Genomic DNA, 14,730 nt, shown 5'->3' on the forward strand with positions numbered 1-14,730 from the left:
AGTGGCTACTCAGACCCAGCCTTAAATTACCGCCTGTCGAGGCGGGGAAAGCAAATCACGAGAGACTCAAGAGAAAATGCCGAGAAATGCCAGCTCCCCTCATCCCACTATCTTTTTGTAAAACAGTGTGCGCCCCCCCCCCGCCATCTTTGTTTATGGCCTGTCCTTACAGAGGGGGAGGGGGAGGTACGGCTGGGTCTTTGATCTTCTGATCCTTTCCATTAAGTAAGGGCAGGGTGTGTGGGGGAGGAACACAATAGCATTTGCTTACCCATGACCCTTTGCCATTGAGTCCATTCCAACTCATAGTGACCCCATGAGACAGAGTAGAACGGCCCCATGGGTTTCCTTGGCTGTAATCTTTACGGGAACAGACACATCCTTCCCCCACAGAGCCGCTGGGTGGGTTCAAACCACCACCTTTTTGGTTAGCAGCTAAGCACTTTATCATTTCTCCACCAGGGCTCCTTGGCTGTTAGTAGAAAGATCAGGGCTTCAAACTGATTCTTCCAGTTTTAACCCTTGCTGAGAATTCACGTTTTCACCACACTGAATCAGAATCTGTATTTAACAAGATCCCCAGGTGATTCCTATGTGTCATAAATTTTGAGACCCACTGCTCTACTAGTGGTTCTCAGAACTGGTCCCTAACCGGCATCATCAGTAAAAAAAAAATAATTTTTTTTTTTTTTTACGTAGAGCCCTGAAATTTGTTAGAGATGCAAATTCTCAGCCGGGGTTGGAACCTGACAAACCTGTTCAAAGCCCTGGCTAAGATCCCAGAGGCACACAGCTGTAGGTGGCAGAGCTAAGATTCAAGGTAGGCCCTTGGGCTCTCAATGCCGAATTCCCACCCCAGCCCTGGGGTCACAACGGGGCCCACTGGCAACATTTGGAAGATAAGACCTCAGCTGGACGGGTGGCTACCCCTCTCATTACTCAGGCTCCTTTGATCTTGTCATCACTTCGAGAACATGAAAAGAAGTTCTCAGGAGAACGAGAGGAAGTTACAGAGTCAGGAAGTGGGCTTGTGTGTGAACGGTGTCAGTCTGGGAAGACAGCGTGGAACTGGAGCCCACAGGGAGGACCTCAGTCTCCAGAGGAAAAAGAATTAGAGGGAAAGTCTTTCATGGAAAGAGAAAGCATGGACCAATGGGAGTGGGGGTGGAAGGCCAAAGAAAGCGTGTTGCTGAGCCTGATGCTGTGTTTATTTAGTGGTCTAGGCATCCTAGGGGTCAGTGATACCCCTCGCCCCTGGCCCCAGGTTAGAAACCTAAGCCCCAGAGAGGTCAAGCGACCAGTTGGCTAGCAAACGACAGAGCTGGATGCGAACCCACTTCTGCCCCACTGTGTGTTTTCTGCAGCACCGTCTACACTGGATCCTGACCTAGCCCACACTGGGGCATCTGGAAGGACCCCTGGAGATCAATCTGAGCTGCACCCCTGGAGGGCAGGTGGGCGGCCCTCCCCTCGTCCCCCCTCCACCAGGAGGGCCGTCCCAGGAAGCCCACAATGGAGCGGAGGCATCACCAGGCTTTATTTTCCAAAGCCTCATTTCATTCTGACCCAGATGAGTGTCTGTGCCATCTGTCCCCGGGACTTTCTAAGCCCCACTGGCTTTGCTAGGAAGTGGGGCAGGGGGCGGAAGGGGATAGGAAATGGTGGGCTGAGGATTTCCAAGCCTCTGGGTTCTGCCCACCTTCAGCCAGAGGGCATGAGAACAAGAAGCAACTATGCAGAAGGAAAGAAATTAGTAAAAGGTCACTGTTTCCATTTTCCCTGTGAGCTGGTCTGCTTCCAGAAGGACGGAAAGAAATCAGCCCCCTGGACAGAGACTGATGCCCCCAAACCCTAGCCCAAGCCCACCAGTCTGGGAGCGCCAGACCTCAGAGACCCTGCCCACCAGTCATCTCCCCCCAGGCACTGTGGGTGACATTAACTCATTTCCCAGAGAGCCCTGGGGAGCACACAAACACAGATTCCCATGGAAACCAAATCAAATCAAACCATCCGAATAACTAAAGATTCAGGAGGATGAAATCCATTCCAATTAACTCCAACAGGAGAGGCAATTTGGGGCAATAGAAAACTTCTGTGAGTTGGGGATTATGGGTAGTGGCCTCAAATCTGCCGCTCCCTCTCCACATTAATTACATGGACTTTGGCTCCAGATGTGACGACCGAGTCAGGCTTTGCCATCGACCTTGTCATTGTGTGATGCTGGGCAAATCCCTTAAAACTCCTCTGGGCCTTGTATCTTCAGTGCAGTGGGGATGGCCATAGCATCTCCCCTACAGGGCGGCTGTGAGATTAAAAGAGATGATGTGGGAACACGGCTCAGCACAGTTCCTGGCACAGTTAGTGCGCAAGAGAGGGCAGCTATTACGACTTCATGATTGCTACATTTCTAGGAGTCAGATGGACCTAAACTGAGGGCTATCGTGACAGTTGTTAGCTGCCGTTGAGTTGGCTCGACTCACGGCAGCCCCATGCACAATGGGATTGGACCATTGTGATCCACAGGGTTTTCACTGGCTGATTTTTGGACGTAGATCACCAGGCCTTTCTTCCTAGTCTGTCTTAGTCTGGAAGCTCTGCTGAAAGCTGTTCAGCATCAAAGCAACACACAAGCCTCCGTGGACAGACAGGTGGTGTCTGCACTTGAGGTGCACCGCGTGGGGAGCCAAACCTAGGTCTCCTGCATGGAAGGTGAGAATTCTGCCTCTGAACCACCACAGCCCGCATCTCGATAGTACCCTTTGGTAGGTTCCTGAACACCTCTGAATATTGGTAACATCACCCACCTTGGCAAGGATGCAGAGAGACAATGGGTGGGCAGATAGTCATCCTCTCCCTCCCTCCTCTCCCCTCGGGGCCTCTGACAAGTCTTTCCTCTCTCAGGCTTCAGCCTCCCCACCTAAGCAGAAGATTTATGGCTGCATCTGCCAACTCCGGGAGTCCTGAAATTTTAGCCAAAGAAAATAAGCCAGAACCCAAAATGCTCCACACTCCCCCCTCACCACCCAGAACCTGACGCCAGAGTCTTTCCTGCTGAGCCAGATCAAACTGTCTCCCTTCCCAGTGAAGGCACGTCAAGCCAGCTGCTCGCCCAGCCCAGGCTCTGCGGGCTCAGAACCTCTCCCGGGCAGGGGCGACGCAGGGTCCCCAGAGCAGCTGGAAGGACCTCTCATGCCTCGCACCGAGTGATTTGCCTAAAACATCACCCAGGCCAAAACAAACAGACCCCCTAGGGCGATGTCAGCCAGGGTGAGTGAGACAAGGCCGCAGTGCCATCTGGTCTGGCAGCCACAACATCTCAGCTCCTCCAGGGACTCTCCCTGCTGTGGAGCTCAGGGCTGCAGACTGCATGTTGCTCCGTGCCAAAAAAAGAAAAGAAAAAAAGCTTACATTCTTGACTCCTTTGGGAATGGTCGGAAGGGAGGGTCTGCCTGCGTTAGTGAAAATGCTAAAGTGCCAAATATTTTTCAAGAAATAACACTGGCTGCTTTCCGGTTCACAAAATAAAGCAGCTCGGGCTTCTCAGATGCGGCTCCTGAAGAACTGGCCAGAGGTTTCAATGAGCAGACAAGGAACCCAGGAGACGGAGACAGGGAAGTGCTTTGCCATCAGGGTGCCTGGAGTCTTAAGTCCTACATCAGTTCACCCTGCAGTGGGTTAAAGAGATGCCTGTGGAAGTCTTATTCAGTTCTTGGCCAGATTTTTTTTTTTCTTTTTAATAGAGAGTGCAAAGGTGATTTGGAATCTAGCTCAATGTCACGGCCTCAAGAAACCGTCCTTGACCTTGAATCTAAAACACACCCCAGCCATATCTTACCCCATCACCTGGCTGCACAGCGCCTAGTACCTGAAGAGTCATGTTTGCTTACTTGTTTATGTGTTTGTTTGGGTTCCTCTTCTAAGGAGTGAGAGGTGGTGGTTTCCACACGCACCCTAGAAACACACGCCACAGTGCTGTTCTCTGCTTTACCAACCACCTGTGTCCTTGGACCAAAAAAACCCATTGCCATCGAGTTGATTCTGACTCATAGCGACCCTATTGGACAGAGTAGAACTGCCCCATAGGGTTTCCAAGGAGCCACTGGTGGGTTTAAGCTGCCGACCTTTTGGTTATCAGTCAAGCTCTTAACCACTGTACCACCGGGCTCCTAGGACAAGAACATACAAAAGTGCTTTGACACCTATTAAGCACAATACAAAAGTGAGGAGTTACATCACCAGGAACAAACAAACTACCCTTTCTAGGTTTTCCAGAATAGATAGCCGAGATTTTAAAAATCCACAATAGGGTGAGTCGACAGGGCCTGTTACTGGTGGCCTAAGTCTGCCGTAGGCTACATCACTGTCCTGTTGCTCTCCTCTCTACCCTGCCACATAACCAAGGCTGGAGTGACTCTTTCCATTTCACAGATGAGGAAACTGAGGCTGAAAGGAGGTGGAGGAACTTGCCCTGGGTCAACAAGCCAAAATGTGGGGGTGGGGGTGAGGCCATCTTTCTGGGCAGTTCAGCGTGCCCTCAGGTGCCGACTCTGGGTGGACTGCAGCCTGGATGCCGAGGCAGCCTGGTCGGCACCACACAGCTGCAGAAAGGCACCACCAGAGTGTGCGAGCTGCCTCCTCGGGGGAGCACCGTGCATGGGGATGACAAAGTGGCATTTCAGTGATAGAGAAATTAGTTTCTGGTGGCTCCTGCCAGGCGAAAGGTAGCACAGCACAGTCCAGTTCAGCCCAGTCCAGCCCAGACTGGGACGACTGGATTGCCCCTGGGGCTGCCCGTTTACAGCTTTGCTCTGTGGCTGTCACAGCTGGCTGCACTTTGGAAGCTACAATTGCCCGTGACCCATCTTTCCCTGTTCTCACGAGGGTGCAGACAACAGCAGTAGGTCAGATGTCATACCTCCTGCTCTCTAGCTGTCCTCTTTCTCTGTGCCTCAGTTTCCCCAGCTGTAAAACAGTGTTGTTGTCATTAGCTGCCATCCAGTCAGCCTCTGACTCATGACGATCCCCTGTGTCACAGAGTAGAAGGGCTCCATAGGGTTTGCTAAGCTGTAATCTTTACAGAAAAAGTGTGTCAGGCCTATCTTCCACAGAGCTGCCAGGTGAGTTCAAACCATCAACCTTTGCATTAGCAGCCGATCATAAACCGCTTGTACCGCCCTGTCTCCTTGCCAAACAGGGTTGTTGTTGTTAGGTTCTGTGTAGTGGACTCATAGTGACCCCACGTGACAGAGGAGAGCCACCCCACAGGGTTTTCTTGGCTGTAATCTTTACGGAAGCAGTTTGCCAGGTGTTTCTCCTGCAGAGCCTCTGGGTGAGTTTGAACTGCCAGTCTTGCAGTTAGCAGACAAAATAGTAAATGTGCAAGGTGTTTATTTGAGGGGAGGGGCCTGGGAGGAATGGAATAGGTGATGGAGATGAAGAGCTCAGAACGTGCTGGCAGCCTGGGATACGTGTGTGAGCCGCAGGTAGATGTGCGGGTGAGCGAATCTCAATGGTACTTTACCTGTCTGTGAGCACCTGTCCTCTCCCCAGCGGAGCTCACAAGCCCACATGTGCTCAGGTTCCTTGCCTCACTCCCGTGTCCTGGAATGTGTGAGGCCCACAAGTTTTGGAATAATGAGTCCAGTACTACAGCTCCCAGGTTTGACCTAGCCTGTGGCTTTACACCCCGCCCTCAGCCAGGAGAGGCCAGCCTTCTCTCCTGAGAGTTTGTTTTTGGAGAAAGCTCTAGACGCACCCCTGAGGGGGATGGACATGCTTCAGTCGTGAGCCAGCAAACTGCAGAGAAGGCTGGTTTCACTTTCCCAAGCAGGAGCCAAGAGCATCAGGCCTTCCTTACATTCCGTCCCATCATGAGGTCTCAGCCCATCTAGTCTGGCTGTTTCCCCACAGGCCCTGCAGCCCTGCCCAGCCCCGCGAGGCCCAAGGGGCTGGTTCTCTGTGCCGCTTTTACAGAGAACGACCGGCTCCTGCTTTATGGCCAGAACCCAAACCAGCCGGTGCCGTTCTGCCTAGGGCGTGGGGATCTAGCTGAGACCACGTCTTCTCACCCCTTACCCCACAGGTTTGAACAATGAGTTACTTAAAACCAATGGCAAGAAGGAGAGAAGATGGGGTAGGAAAGGGGAAGAGCAAAACGACCCCCTCTACTTGCCTGAACATCAAACTCCTGAAGGAGTCCGGTGATGGTCTGTGGAGAAATGACAGGTGGTCAGTGCTCAGTTTTCTGGGCCAGAGAAACCATGGCAGAAACCATGGGGCTCCTTCAAGGCCTGAGTCTATATCTGCCCTCCCCTGTGGTGTTTCCCTAATTCTGAACAAAGACAGAATGTCCTTTTCACCTTAAAGACTAGCAGCCCAGCAGGAAAGTAGATACCTTAGCTGGATTCTTTTCTGACTATAGTCTTGATATACCCCAAGGTGGTGAATAAAGATCTGAAGTTCTGAGCTGACCACAAGCTTGAGAGATCCAGGATTGTAAGTGCCTATCAACTGATCTCTCTGTCTCCAATCCATGTGCTAAACTTTTAAAACTTAAACCTGACCATGTCATCGTCCTTCTTAATTTCTTTTTCCCGCCATGGCTGCCCAGCCTCTGGATTAAAATCCCATCTCTCATGAACTACTCCTAAAAGCCATGGATTTGGGTCCTTGCATACCTCACCAGCTCCAGCTTTTGACTCTCTGTGTGTGCTCCTTCTTGGTACTATCGCTTTCTCTAACCAGATGTTCCAACACTCTGAACTCTGCAGATGCTCTAGCCACCCTACAAAGTCAGTCCTGGTGGTTCCACTTTGCAGATGAGGGACTGAAGCATGAAGAGGCTGGATGATTCGCCAAGGGACACATGTTGCCTACTGTCACAGCCAGAATTTGAACCTGTGTGGACTGGTCTTAACCACTAAGCTACGGGTGCAGAGGGCCTGTGAGCAACTGGGCTTCACGTGGCATGTCCTTGAACCTCAGGATATTCGGAGGTGGCAGGGGCTTAGAGGACTCGTAGTTTCATGCCCTCACTTTATAAAAGAGAGCAGTGAGGTGTGGCTAGAGGCCCAGAGAGGTGGTCAAGGGACCTACCAACAACTTCTCAGCACTTAACGGCCAAGCCAGGACTCGAACCAGTGCCTGTCACCCTCCTTTGCATTCCTGCCTAAGAGGACCTACTGGGAACAAGGAAAAAGTGGGTGCGTGCACATATATGTGTACATACATGCATGTATGCACACAGATGTGTGTATGTGTGCTGTGCACATACATGTATGAGTGTGTGTGTACACATGTATGTGCTGTGATGGGAGGGCAGCCAGGGACATCCCCACTCACCTCCCCTTTCTCCACCAAAGGCTTCACCTCGGCCAGGTCCACGTCCTGCAGGTCCCGAGACATGTCTCTACTGTCACCTGCCTGCAAGGAGACAAAGGTCAGGAGGTCAGTACTTCCACTGAGGAATGTTTTCCAAGGGAAGCAAATTCAAGGAGAAAAAATGAGAAGGCAGAAGGACAAGTGTTAACCCTGCCCCATTCAAACCCACTGCCCAGTCCCGGTCTGACCCCTGGGGGCTGGGGGAGGTAGATTTCTCAGCATAGGAAACTGAGGCTCATAGATGCAACTCCCTCTGATGAAACAGAGGGACTGGGACTCCAAACCACCAAGTCCAGGCTCACCCACCATAAAGGACACTTCTCACCACACTTTAGGAGAACCCGCCTCACCAACCCCAAAGTCAGGAAGCCCCAGATTGACGACCAGGAAGAAAGGAAAGGAGACAGAAGCTCACAGAATGCCCGCCACTTGCAGGCACATTACATGTTGCAACCTGCTCTATTCTCACAATTAACCCCAGCAGGTGGGCAGGCAGTGACAGACACCTCTTCCCATCTACCTCTGTGCACTCTTTCTGCTCTGTGGCGGGAGGGAGGAGGGCAGGAAGCAGGAACAGCCTCATGCCAAGGGGTGTGACTGGCACTGAAAGCTCGATTGAGGAAGAAAAGAGACCATCAAGGCAGAAAGGATGCCATGAGCTAAAGCAGGGAGGTGAGAAAACAAAAGGGCAGGGCAAGAGATGCTCTTTTGCTCTGCCACGGGGCAGGCGCAGAAGGACCAGGCCAGTGCTCAGGAGGGATTTGGATGGTGCCAGATTGCCTCCCTGGGGAGAAAGCTTCTTGGGAGCTGGAAGTATGAATGTTTGTTCTTATGGATCAGTAGTCAAATTGGGAAAATCAAATGTTCGCCAACACCTGGGGTGAGGCACAAAGACCCCAGAGTAAGGGTTCGGTGTGGCAGGTGGGGCAGAGGAGAACAGGAGAAAGTGACAAGAGAGAGGGGCCCAGACCATCCTCCTGGTTCAGACCCAGACCTTCTGGACTGGAGAACTCCTGATTGGATTGGAACAGCCTGACCAAAGCCCTCTGTGGGGTTTACATTAAGTTTACCCAAAGAAATCATTCTTTGTCCTCAGTTCCTGAGACATAATCTCTAAAAAATACTTTGGAATTTAACTGTCTTTGAGTAAGGACTTCGGAGCCCTGGTGGCACAGTGATCAAGGAATTGTCTGCTAACCAAAAGGTCAGAGGTTGGAACCCACCAGGTAGGTTCTGTGGGAGAAAGATGTGGCAGTCTGCTTCTGTAAAGAGTATAGCCTTGGAAAACCTATGGGGCTGCTCTACTCTGTCCTACAAGATTGCCACAAGTAGGAATCAACTCAACAGCAGTGGGTTTGGTAAGGACTCCTAGACCACACCTAACTGACAGGTTAGGTGAGGTGATGAGGCGCTCTGGAGTGGCGGCTGGCCCGGCCAGAAAGACCCACCATGCAATACCTCATGACTATCTTATAACACTGATGAACCTCTGGGGAAAGTTTAGAGTGTGCATTACGTGATGAGACCCCAGGTAAAAGCTCTGAACTCGGATGCCCCACGGGCTTCCTGGTTGGTGATAGGCATCGATGCACATGGCAGGGTAGCACGTCCCTTTTGAGGACATGGACGCTCCGGGTTGGGAACCCTCCCAGACCTCACCCTATGAATCCCTTCATCTGTGTTCATCTTCTGATCAATAAAACTGTAATCACAAGTATAGTACTTTCTATCAGTTCTGAGAGCTGTGCCAGCAAATTCTGAAACCCAAAGCAGTAGTGGGAGCCAGAGGTCAAAAGTGAGGGAGCCCCAGGGTGGGGGTGCCTGAGCTTGCAGGTGGCACCCTGAAGAAGCAGAGAGAAACCCCTGAATCTGTAACCAATAAGTCAGAAGTCAGAGAGCCCAGGACTGGAGAGCTCCGAAGCTTGCAGCTGGCATCCATCTATTTGGCAGTCTGAAGGACGGTGTCCTTTTAACTTGACCTAGCTCTAGGCGACTAGTCAGAAAAAGAACTGCCGCATAGGTGGCTGGTGTCAAAACTAAATAGAGAAGTGAAAACATGGGGATTTGGGGTTTATGCTAATTATTTGTCATCGCACTGTCACTCTGCTGTTTTCCAACATGGGAACTAGGGCTTTGAGCTGCCAAAGGTCCCTCAAATGTAATGGCCAGAGAGAGCACTCAAGCTTCTGCAAGCCCAGCTCGTGGTCCTCTGAAGCTCAATGCCCTGAAGCCACAGGAACCTTGGGAAATAGCTCTCAGATGTCAGTCAGCAGCAGAGCTGGGGCCACCTCCAACCCAAAGGACCCCAAGTGCCAACACATGGCATTCTATGGGCGGATGTTGCTCTACCCTGGGATGCTCTAGTCTAGGGCCCCAGCACCACTTTCCCCAGTAGATACCCAGTCTCACAAGAATGCCTTTATGTACCCTTTGAGCTTCTGCTACAGAACATTCCAAAAACAAAGTCCATTTTATATTTGTGAGCATTCCTGGGCAACTGCCAGCTCGGAGGCAGGAGGCATGAAAAGCTGAGGTCTGTCGGCCTTGCTAATTCAGCATGTTCACGGTCCCGAGACCCTGGCCTGTGGGACACCTCGCCTACACAGCCCAGGGAGGCTTCCAGAACCCAGGGCCCTGGCACTGCCACCCTGCATGCTGGGAGTGAAAGGACTTCATGTTTCACAGGGCTTCTTAACACCCTGATCGGCAAAGTTGGAGCTCTGCCGCTGTGAGGCCTCAGTCATGTCCTCCCTGCCCCCCATCACCTGTAAGCACCACAGAGCAGGTAGCTTACCTGACCTGTTTTCTTCTCTACCTCAAGCTCCTGGCCTTATACCAGGTGCAAAGTCGGGTCACAATTCACCTGCCGAATAGATGGACAGGTGTGACATAGCTTAATAAGCAATGCTAATAGTAAGAAATTTGCTTAATAAGCAATTCGCTTTTTTAAGATTTAAATTCACTTTTAAGTTATTGGAGTCCCTGGGCAGTGCAAACAGTTAACACGCCTGGCTGCCGACCAGAAGGTCAGAGGCTGGAGTCTACCCAGATGCACCTCAGAAGAAAGAGATCTACTGCCAAAAAACAGCCGTTAAAAACCCTACTGAGCACAGTTCTCCTCTGACACCCATGGGGTTGCCATGAGTCAGGGCTGACTTGACAACAACTCTTTTTGTTTAAATTATCAGTAAACCGCAGAATGAAATCATGCCCTGAAAAGAATTCTGTATTTATAAGGACTCGAACCCAAGAGGTAGTTCGGCCTGGCCAATTCTCTGTGGCTTCCAGATTCCATGACGACTTTAGAATGCAGCTGCAGCCCCCGTCGGCTCGCTCACCCTCCTTCAGAACGGAGAAGAGTTACGTTTCAGCCCTAACCGGTTTCCTAAACAATGAATTCGGAGTCTGTCATACCCCTGGTGAAACCTCATTACCCCACACTGGTTTTTCCTTTCCTGCAACATAGCTTCCCAGACCAATGGGTCAAAAAATGGCAAGTTGTCCATAAATATCAAGTACTTGAGAATCATTGTTTTTGAAGCTGGAGAGGGCTCATCTACCCTGCCCCTCAGTGTATACAGGGCCATGGGGAAGCCCAGAGATAAAGCTACCAAGAACTATCCCAGCATTTCTTAACTGGGGGCAACTGTGCCCCCCAAAGGAGCCCTGGTGGCGTGGTGGTGAAGAGTTAGGCTGCTAACCAAAAGGTCAGGAGTTTGAATCCACCAGCCGGTCCTTGGAAACCCTACGGGGCAGTACTACTCTGTCCTACAGGGTTGTGAGGAGCTGGAGTCAATGGTAATGGGTTTGTTTTTGTTTTGGGGTTTTTTTGTTTGTTCGTTTTTTGCTTTTTTTGCTTTGTTTTCTGTACCTCCACAGGACAGTTGGCCACATCTGGAGACATTTTTGATTGTCATGACTTGTAGGAGGTGATGTGGCATCTACTGGGCAGAGGCCAGGGATGTTGCTAAACATCCTACAATGCACAGGGTAGCCCCCACGACAAAGAATCATCCGCACAAAATGGCAATAGTGCCAAGACGGGCTAACTCTCCTCTAAACCAAGAAGCATGTGCTAAGCGTCCCGGCCTCTGAAGTTTGCTGAGAGACTGGAAAAGGCAGAGGCCAGAGGAAGCTTCTGTGCTTGTTAGCCCTGTTGGGGGTCAGCCTGCAGGTCCACAAAGGACCACCACCACAGGAGCAGGCTGACGCCCCACGGTTTGAACAACCATCCTGAGATCACAGACAGCCAAGGACAGAGCAGCGGGATGGGGATGTCAGATTCTCACGCTCTTATTTCTTCACCACACTGTTCCTCAAAAATTTATTTCTATGAAATTCAAATTCACAGCCCCAAGGTCATAAGGCTCATTTTAGGAAGCAGTTCCAGGAGTAGACGCTGCCTTACAAGTGTTTGTGATCTCCTTTAGCCGGGAGAAAGGGGCAAACAGCAGTGGATCTGGTCTGCGGCGCTCTGGCTGGTGCCCCCGCAGCCACCAGGCCCCAGCCCAGAGCCTACACTGGGGGTTACCCCCTCTAGCTGACCGCGGCCCCACTTGGTCAGCAAGTTCAACAGGCATCTCGCTGGGCTTGAGGACCCGCCTAGAATCCAGTCCTGCCCATCTCTGCTGCCTCGTGGAAAGTCCCAGAATGTCAAGGCCAGAAAGGGCCAAAGAGATGACTTAGCAAAGGGGTGAATGAGGTCAAGACCACACACAGCAGACGGGGCAGGAAGCCTGGGGTCTGACTCCTGACTGCCTGCTGCCCATCTGTCTGCCGTTGCTCTCCAGGAAGCACAGACAGAAGTCCCTCCAGCCAAGGAATTGGGTCTGGACCGGTCTTTTTCGGCTAAAATCCTGCTCAGTGCATCAGCAGGTCTCCAGGCCATAACATCAGCTGCAGGATGGCTTTGTATGCCCACTTCTTCCTTTCTACCACCTTCCCCAGGAAGAAAACCAATGTCAGAGAAGTGAGAGGTAGCCAGGAGCTAGCGGGAAGACTTGAGGGCCAGACCTGGGCATTACCATTTATCAGCTCTGTAATCCTGACCAAGTTAACTGACCTCATAGGTTCAGTTAGTTCATCTGTAAAATGGGCATGATGACTTCTGCTCCCAGAGAGCAGCAGAGGGGCTTAAATTAAATATGGAACATAAAATCTGGCAAACAGTAGCTGCTTAATTAATCAGTGCACTTTAATCAGAGACATGGGGACATCTTTAAGGACACAGTCGGTGTTTACCCTGCTCTTCCCAGAATGCTCAGCAAGGAGGGGTCTTACAGGAGGTGCTCAGCAAATGCCTCTGGGCTTTCAGCTATCAAGGCACCATGCCGGGGGGCTTCCTCGCCATTTGCAACATGAGTCAACAAGTAACAAAGGCCCAAAGAGGGGCTAGGCAAATGCCTTTCTGGTTCAACAGACCCAGGAGGCCAGTCAGCAATTTGCTGGAACTTATGGATCCTAGTGGAAGCCAAGACCGGGATTTGGGGAGAGAAAGGAAGAACATTGCCCCGGGGACTTAAGCAATACGAGGCTACTTGAGAATTGTTAACCAGTCATGGGGGGAGCGTAGGGACACTCGGAGCCTACCATTCCCAAAAAGCCTGGCTGCAGAGGCAGGAGCACTGGCTTTGGAGTCCAGGGCGTGAGAACCCTGCCTCTTTCTTGCTCTGTGATTTTGATGAGGTCATTTCCTCATCTGGGCCACAGTTTCCCCATCTGTAAAACATGTACAGTTGCGTGTGTTCTGTGGACATCACATGGTCTACCACACGCTCAGGACAGATGGGGATCCAGGCAGGGAAGTGCTTCACTAAGACAACTGGGCGGTGGGCACAGCGGTCTTACCACAGCTCTCGCCCAGCTCAGCTCTGCCTGGATTGGCCCCGCGACCTGGCCTGAGTCCCTCGCCTTCTCCCAGCCTCAGTCCTCCATCTGTAAGGCCAAGAGCCTCCCTCCAGCTCTGGCAATCCACTCAGCGAAAGCCACCCGTGAGGACGCATCTGCACATTCTTTGGGCGAGCACCCCTGGACAGGGCAGAGGGCAGGTATCCAGGAGAGAAACATCCATGGGATGGCCTGGGAGCTCCAGGACTCTCCTGCCCCAGGAAGACTGGCCACAGGTGGGTTATAATGAAGCCTACGCAGACATAGGATGATAATAACAGCAACAGGAACTTTTATGGTACCTACTGAGTGCTTCGTGGGCTTCAAACTCTGGACTTAATTGGAGCTTCACAGCAACCCCAGGGTTGGCCACCATCATGGTCACCATCTGACAGGTGGGGAAACTGAGGCCCAGTGAGGTTATGAGATGTGCCCCCAAATCAACAAGCTTCAAGCTGACATAGGTTAATTCAATCTTACCTCCACCCTGTGACCAAGTGCTGTTCTAAGGATGGGCTACATGTGACCTTGAGGCTTTGATGTGTGTGTGATCAGCTGGGGGAGTCACGAGCTTTTCCTACACCTTGCAGTCTACCAGGAGTAGACTCAGACTTTCTAGAAAAGTCTGCATCTTAGACTTTTCTAGTCTCCCTTCACAGCATTCAGAAGGACCTCTGTTTTTTATTCTCCCCTAAAGTACCTTCCTAAAATGCAAAATTCAGGACTTTGAAAAAGTGCTCACTGCATTGTTTCATTTGCTCCTCAAGGAGGTCCCTGGGAGAGGGTGACTATTATCGTCCATCTCATTTTATAGATGAGCAACACTAGGCTCCAAAACAACTGACTTCCCCAGGAAGAGGAGCCAGGAATAGGAGGAAATGGAATGTGTGGCTAATTGCCTCCTGGAAAAACTGCCTCCTTTGCCATGAGACCAGAACTGGATGGTGCCCAGCTACCATCACTGAACACTTCCATGGAAGATTCTATGGAAGAATCCTAATCGAAAGGGGGGAAATGCAGAACAGAATTTCAAATACTCATGGACTCTAGATTTTCTGGAGCCATGGATGAACCCCCAAAACTATTGCCCTGAGATAATCTTTAAACCTTAAACCAAAAATATCCTCTGAAGTCTTCTTTAAACCAAACAATAGTTTAGCTTAACTAGTAAAGAATGTCTGCCTTGAACACTGTGCTCTATTAAAATCCATATGGCATCAAACTGACAATAGCAACTCGAAAGATTAGATAGGAAACATAGGGGGTGGTGAGCTTATGTTAACGGAGGAGGAATAATCTGGAAAAGGAGAGTGAGAATGGTTGTACAACTCAAAGAACGTAATCAATGTCACTGAACTGTACACGTAGAAATTGTTGAATTGGTGTATGTTCTGCTGTGTATATCCTGAACAATGACAACAACAGCAAAATAAATAAACTGACTTCCCAAAGGCCACATGTCTA

General features: G+C 50.9%; 1 protein-coding gene across 4 annotated transcripts in view; it reads right to left on the minus strand.

Annotated features, from left to right (window-relative positions):
- NDRG1 (N-myc downstream regulated 1) overlaps positions 1-14,730 on the minus strand; it is a 56,589-nt gene that overhangs the window by 36,417 nt on the left and 5,442 nt on the right. The window contains exons 2-3 of one of the 4 annotated variants that reach the window (XM_010588512.3): positions 7,369-7,422; positions 6,173-6,208 (exon numbers count right to left, since the gene is read on the minus strand). In XM_010588512.3, the coding sequence (XP_010586814.1) occupies positions 6,173-6,208; positions 7,369-7,404 (72 nt within the window). In that variant the 5' untranslated portion in view covers positions 7,405-7,422. Of the gene's footprint in view, positions 1-6,172; positions 6,209-7,341; positions 7,423-14,730 lie in introns of those variants that run through there. The other 3 variants (XM_010588510.3, XM_010588513.3, XM_023546028.2) reach the window with 3 other exon arrangements.

The sequence above is a fragment of the Loxodonta africana genome, chromosome 14 (assembly GCF_030014295.1).
Source record: "Loxodonta africana isolate mLoxAfr1 chromosome 14, mLoxAfr1.hap2, whole genome shotgun sequence".
In the NCBI taxonomy this organism is placed as follows: Eukaryota; Metazoa; Chordata; class Mammalia; order Proboscidea; family Elephantidae; genus Loxodonta; species Loxodonta africana.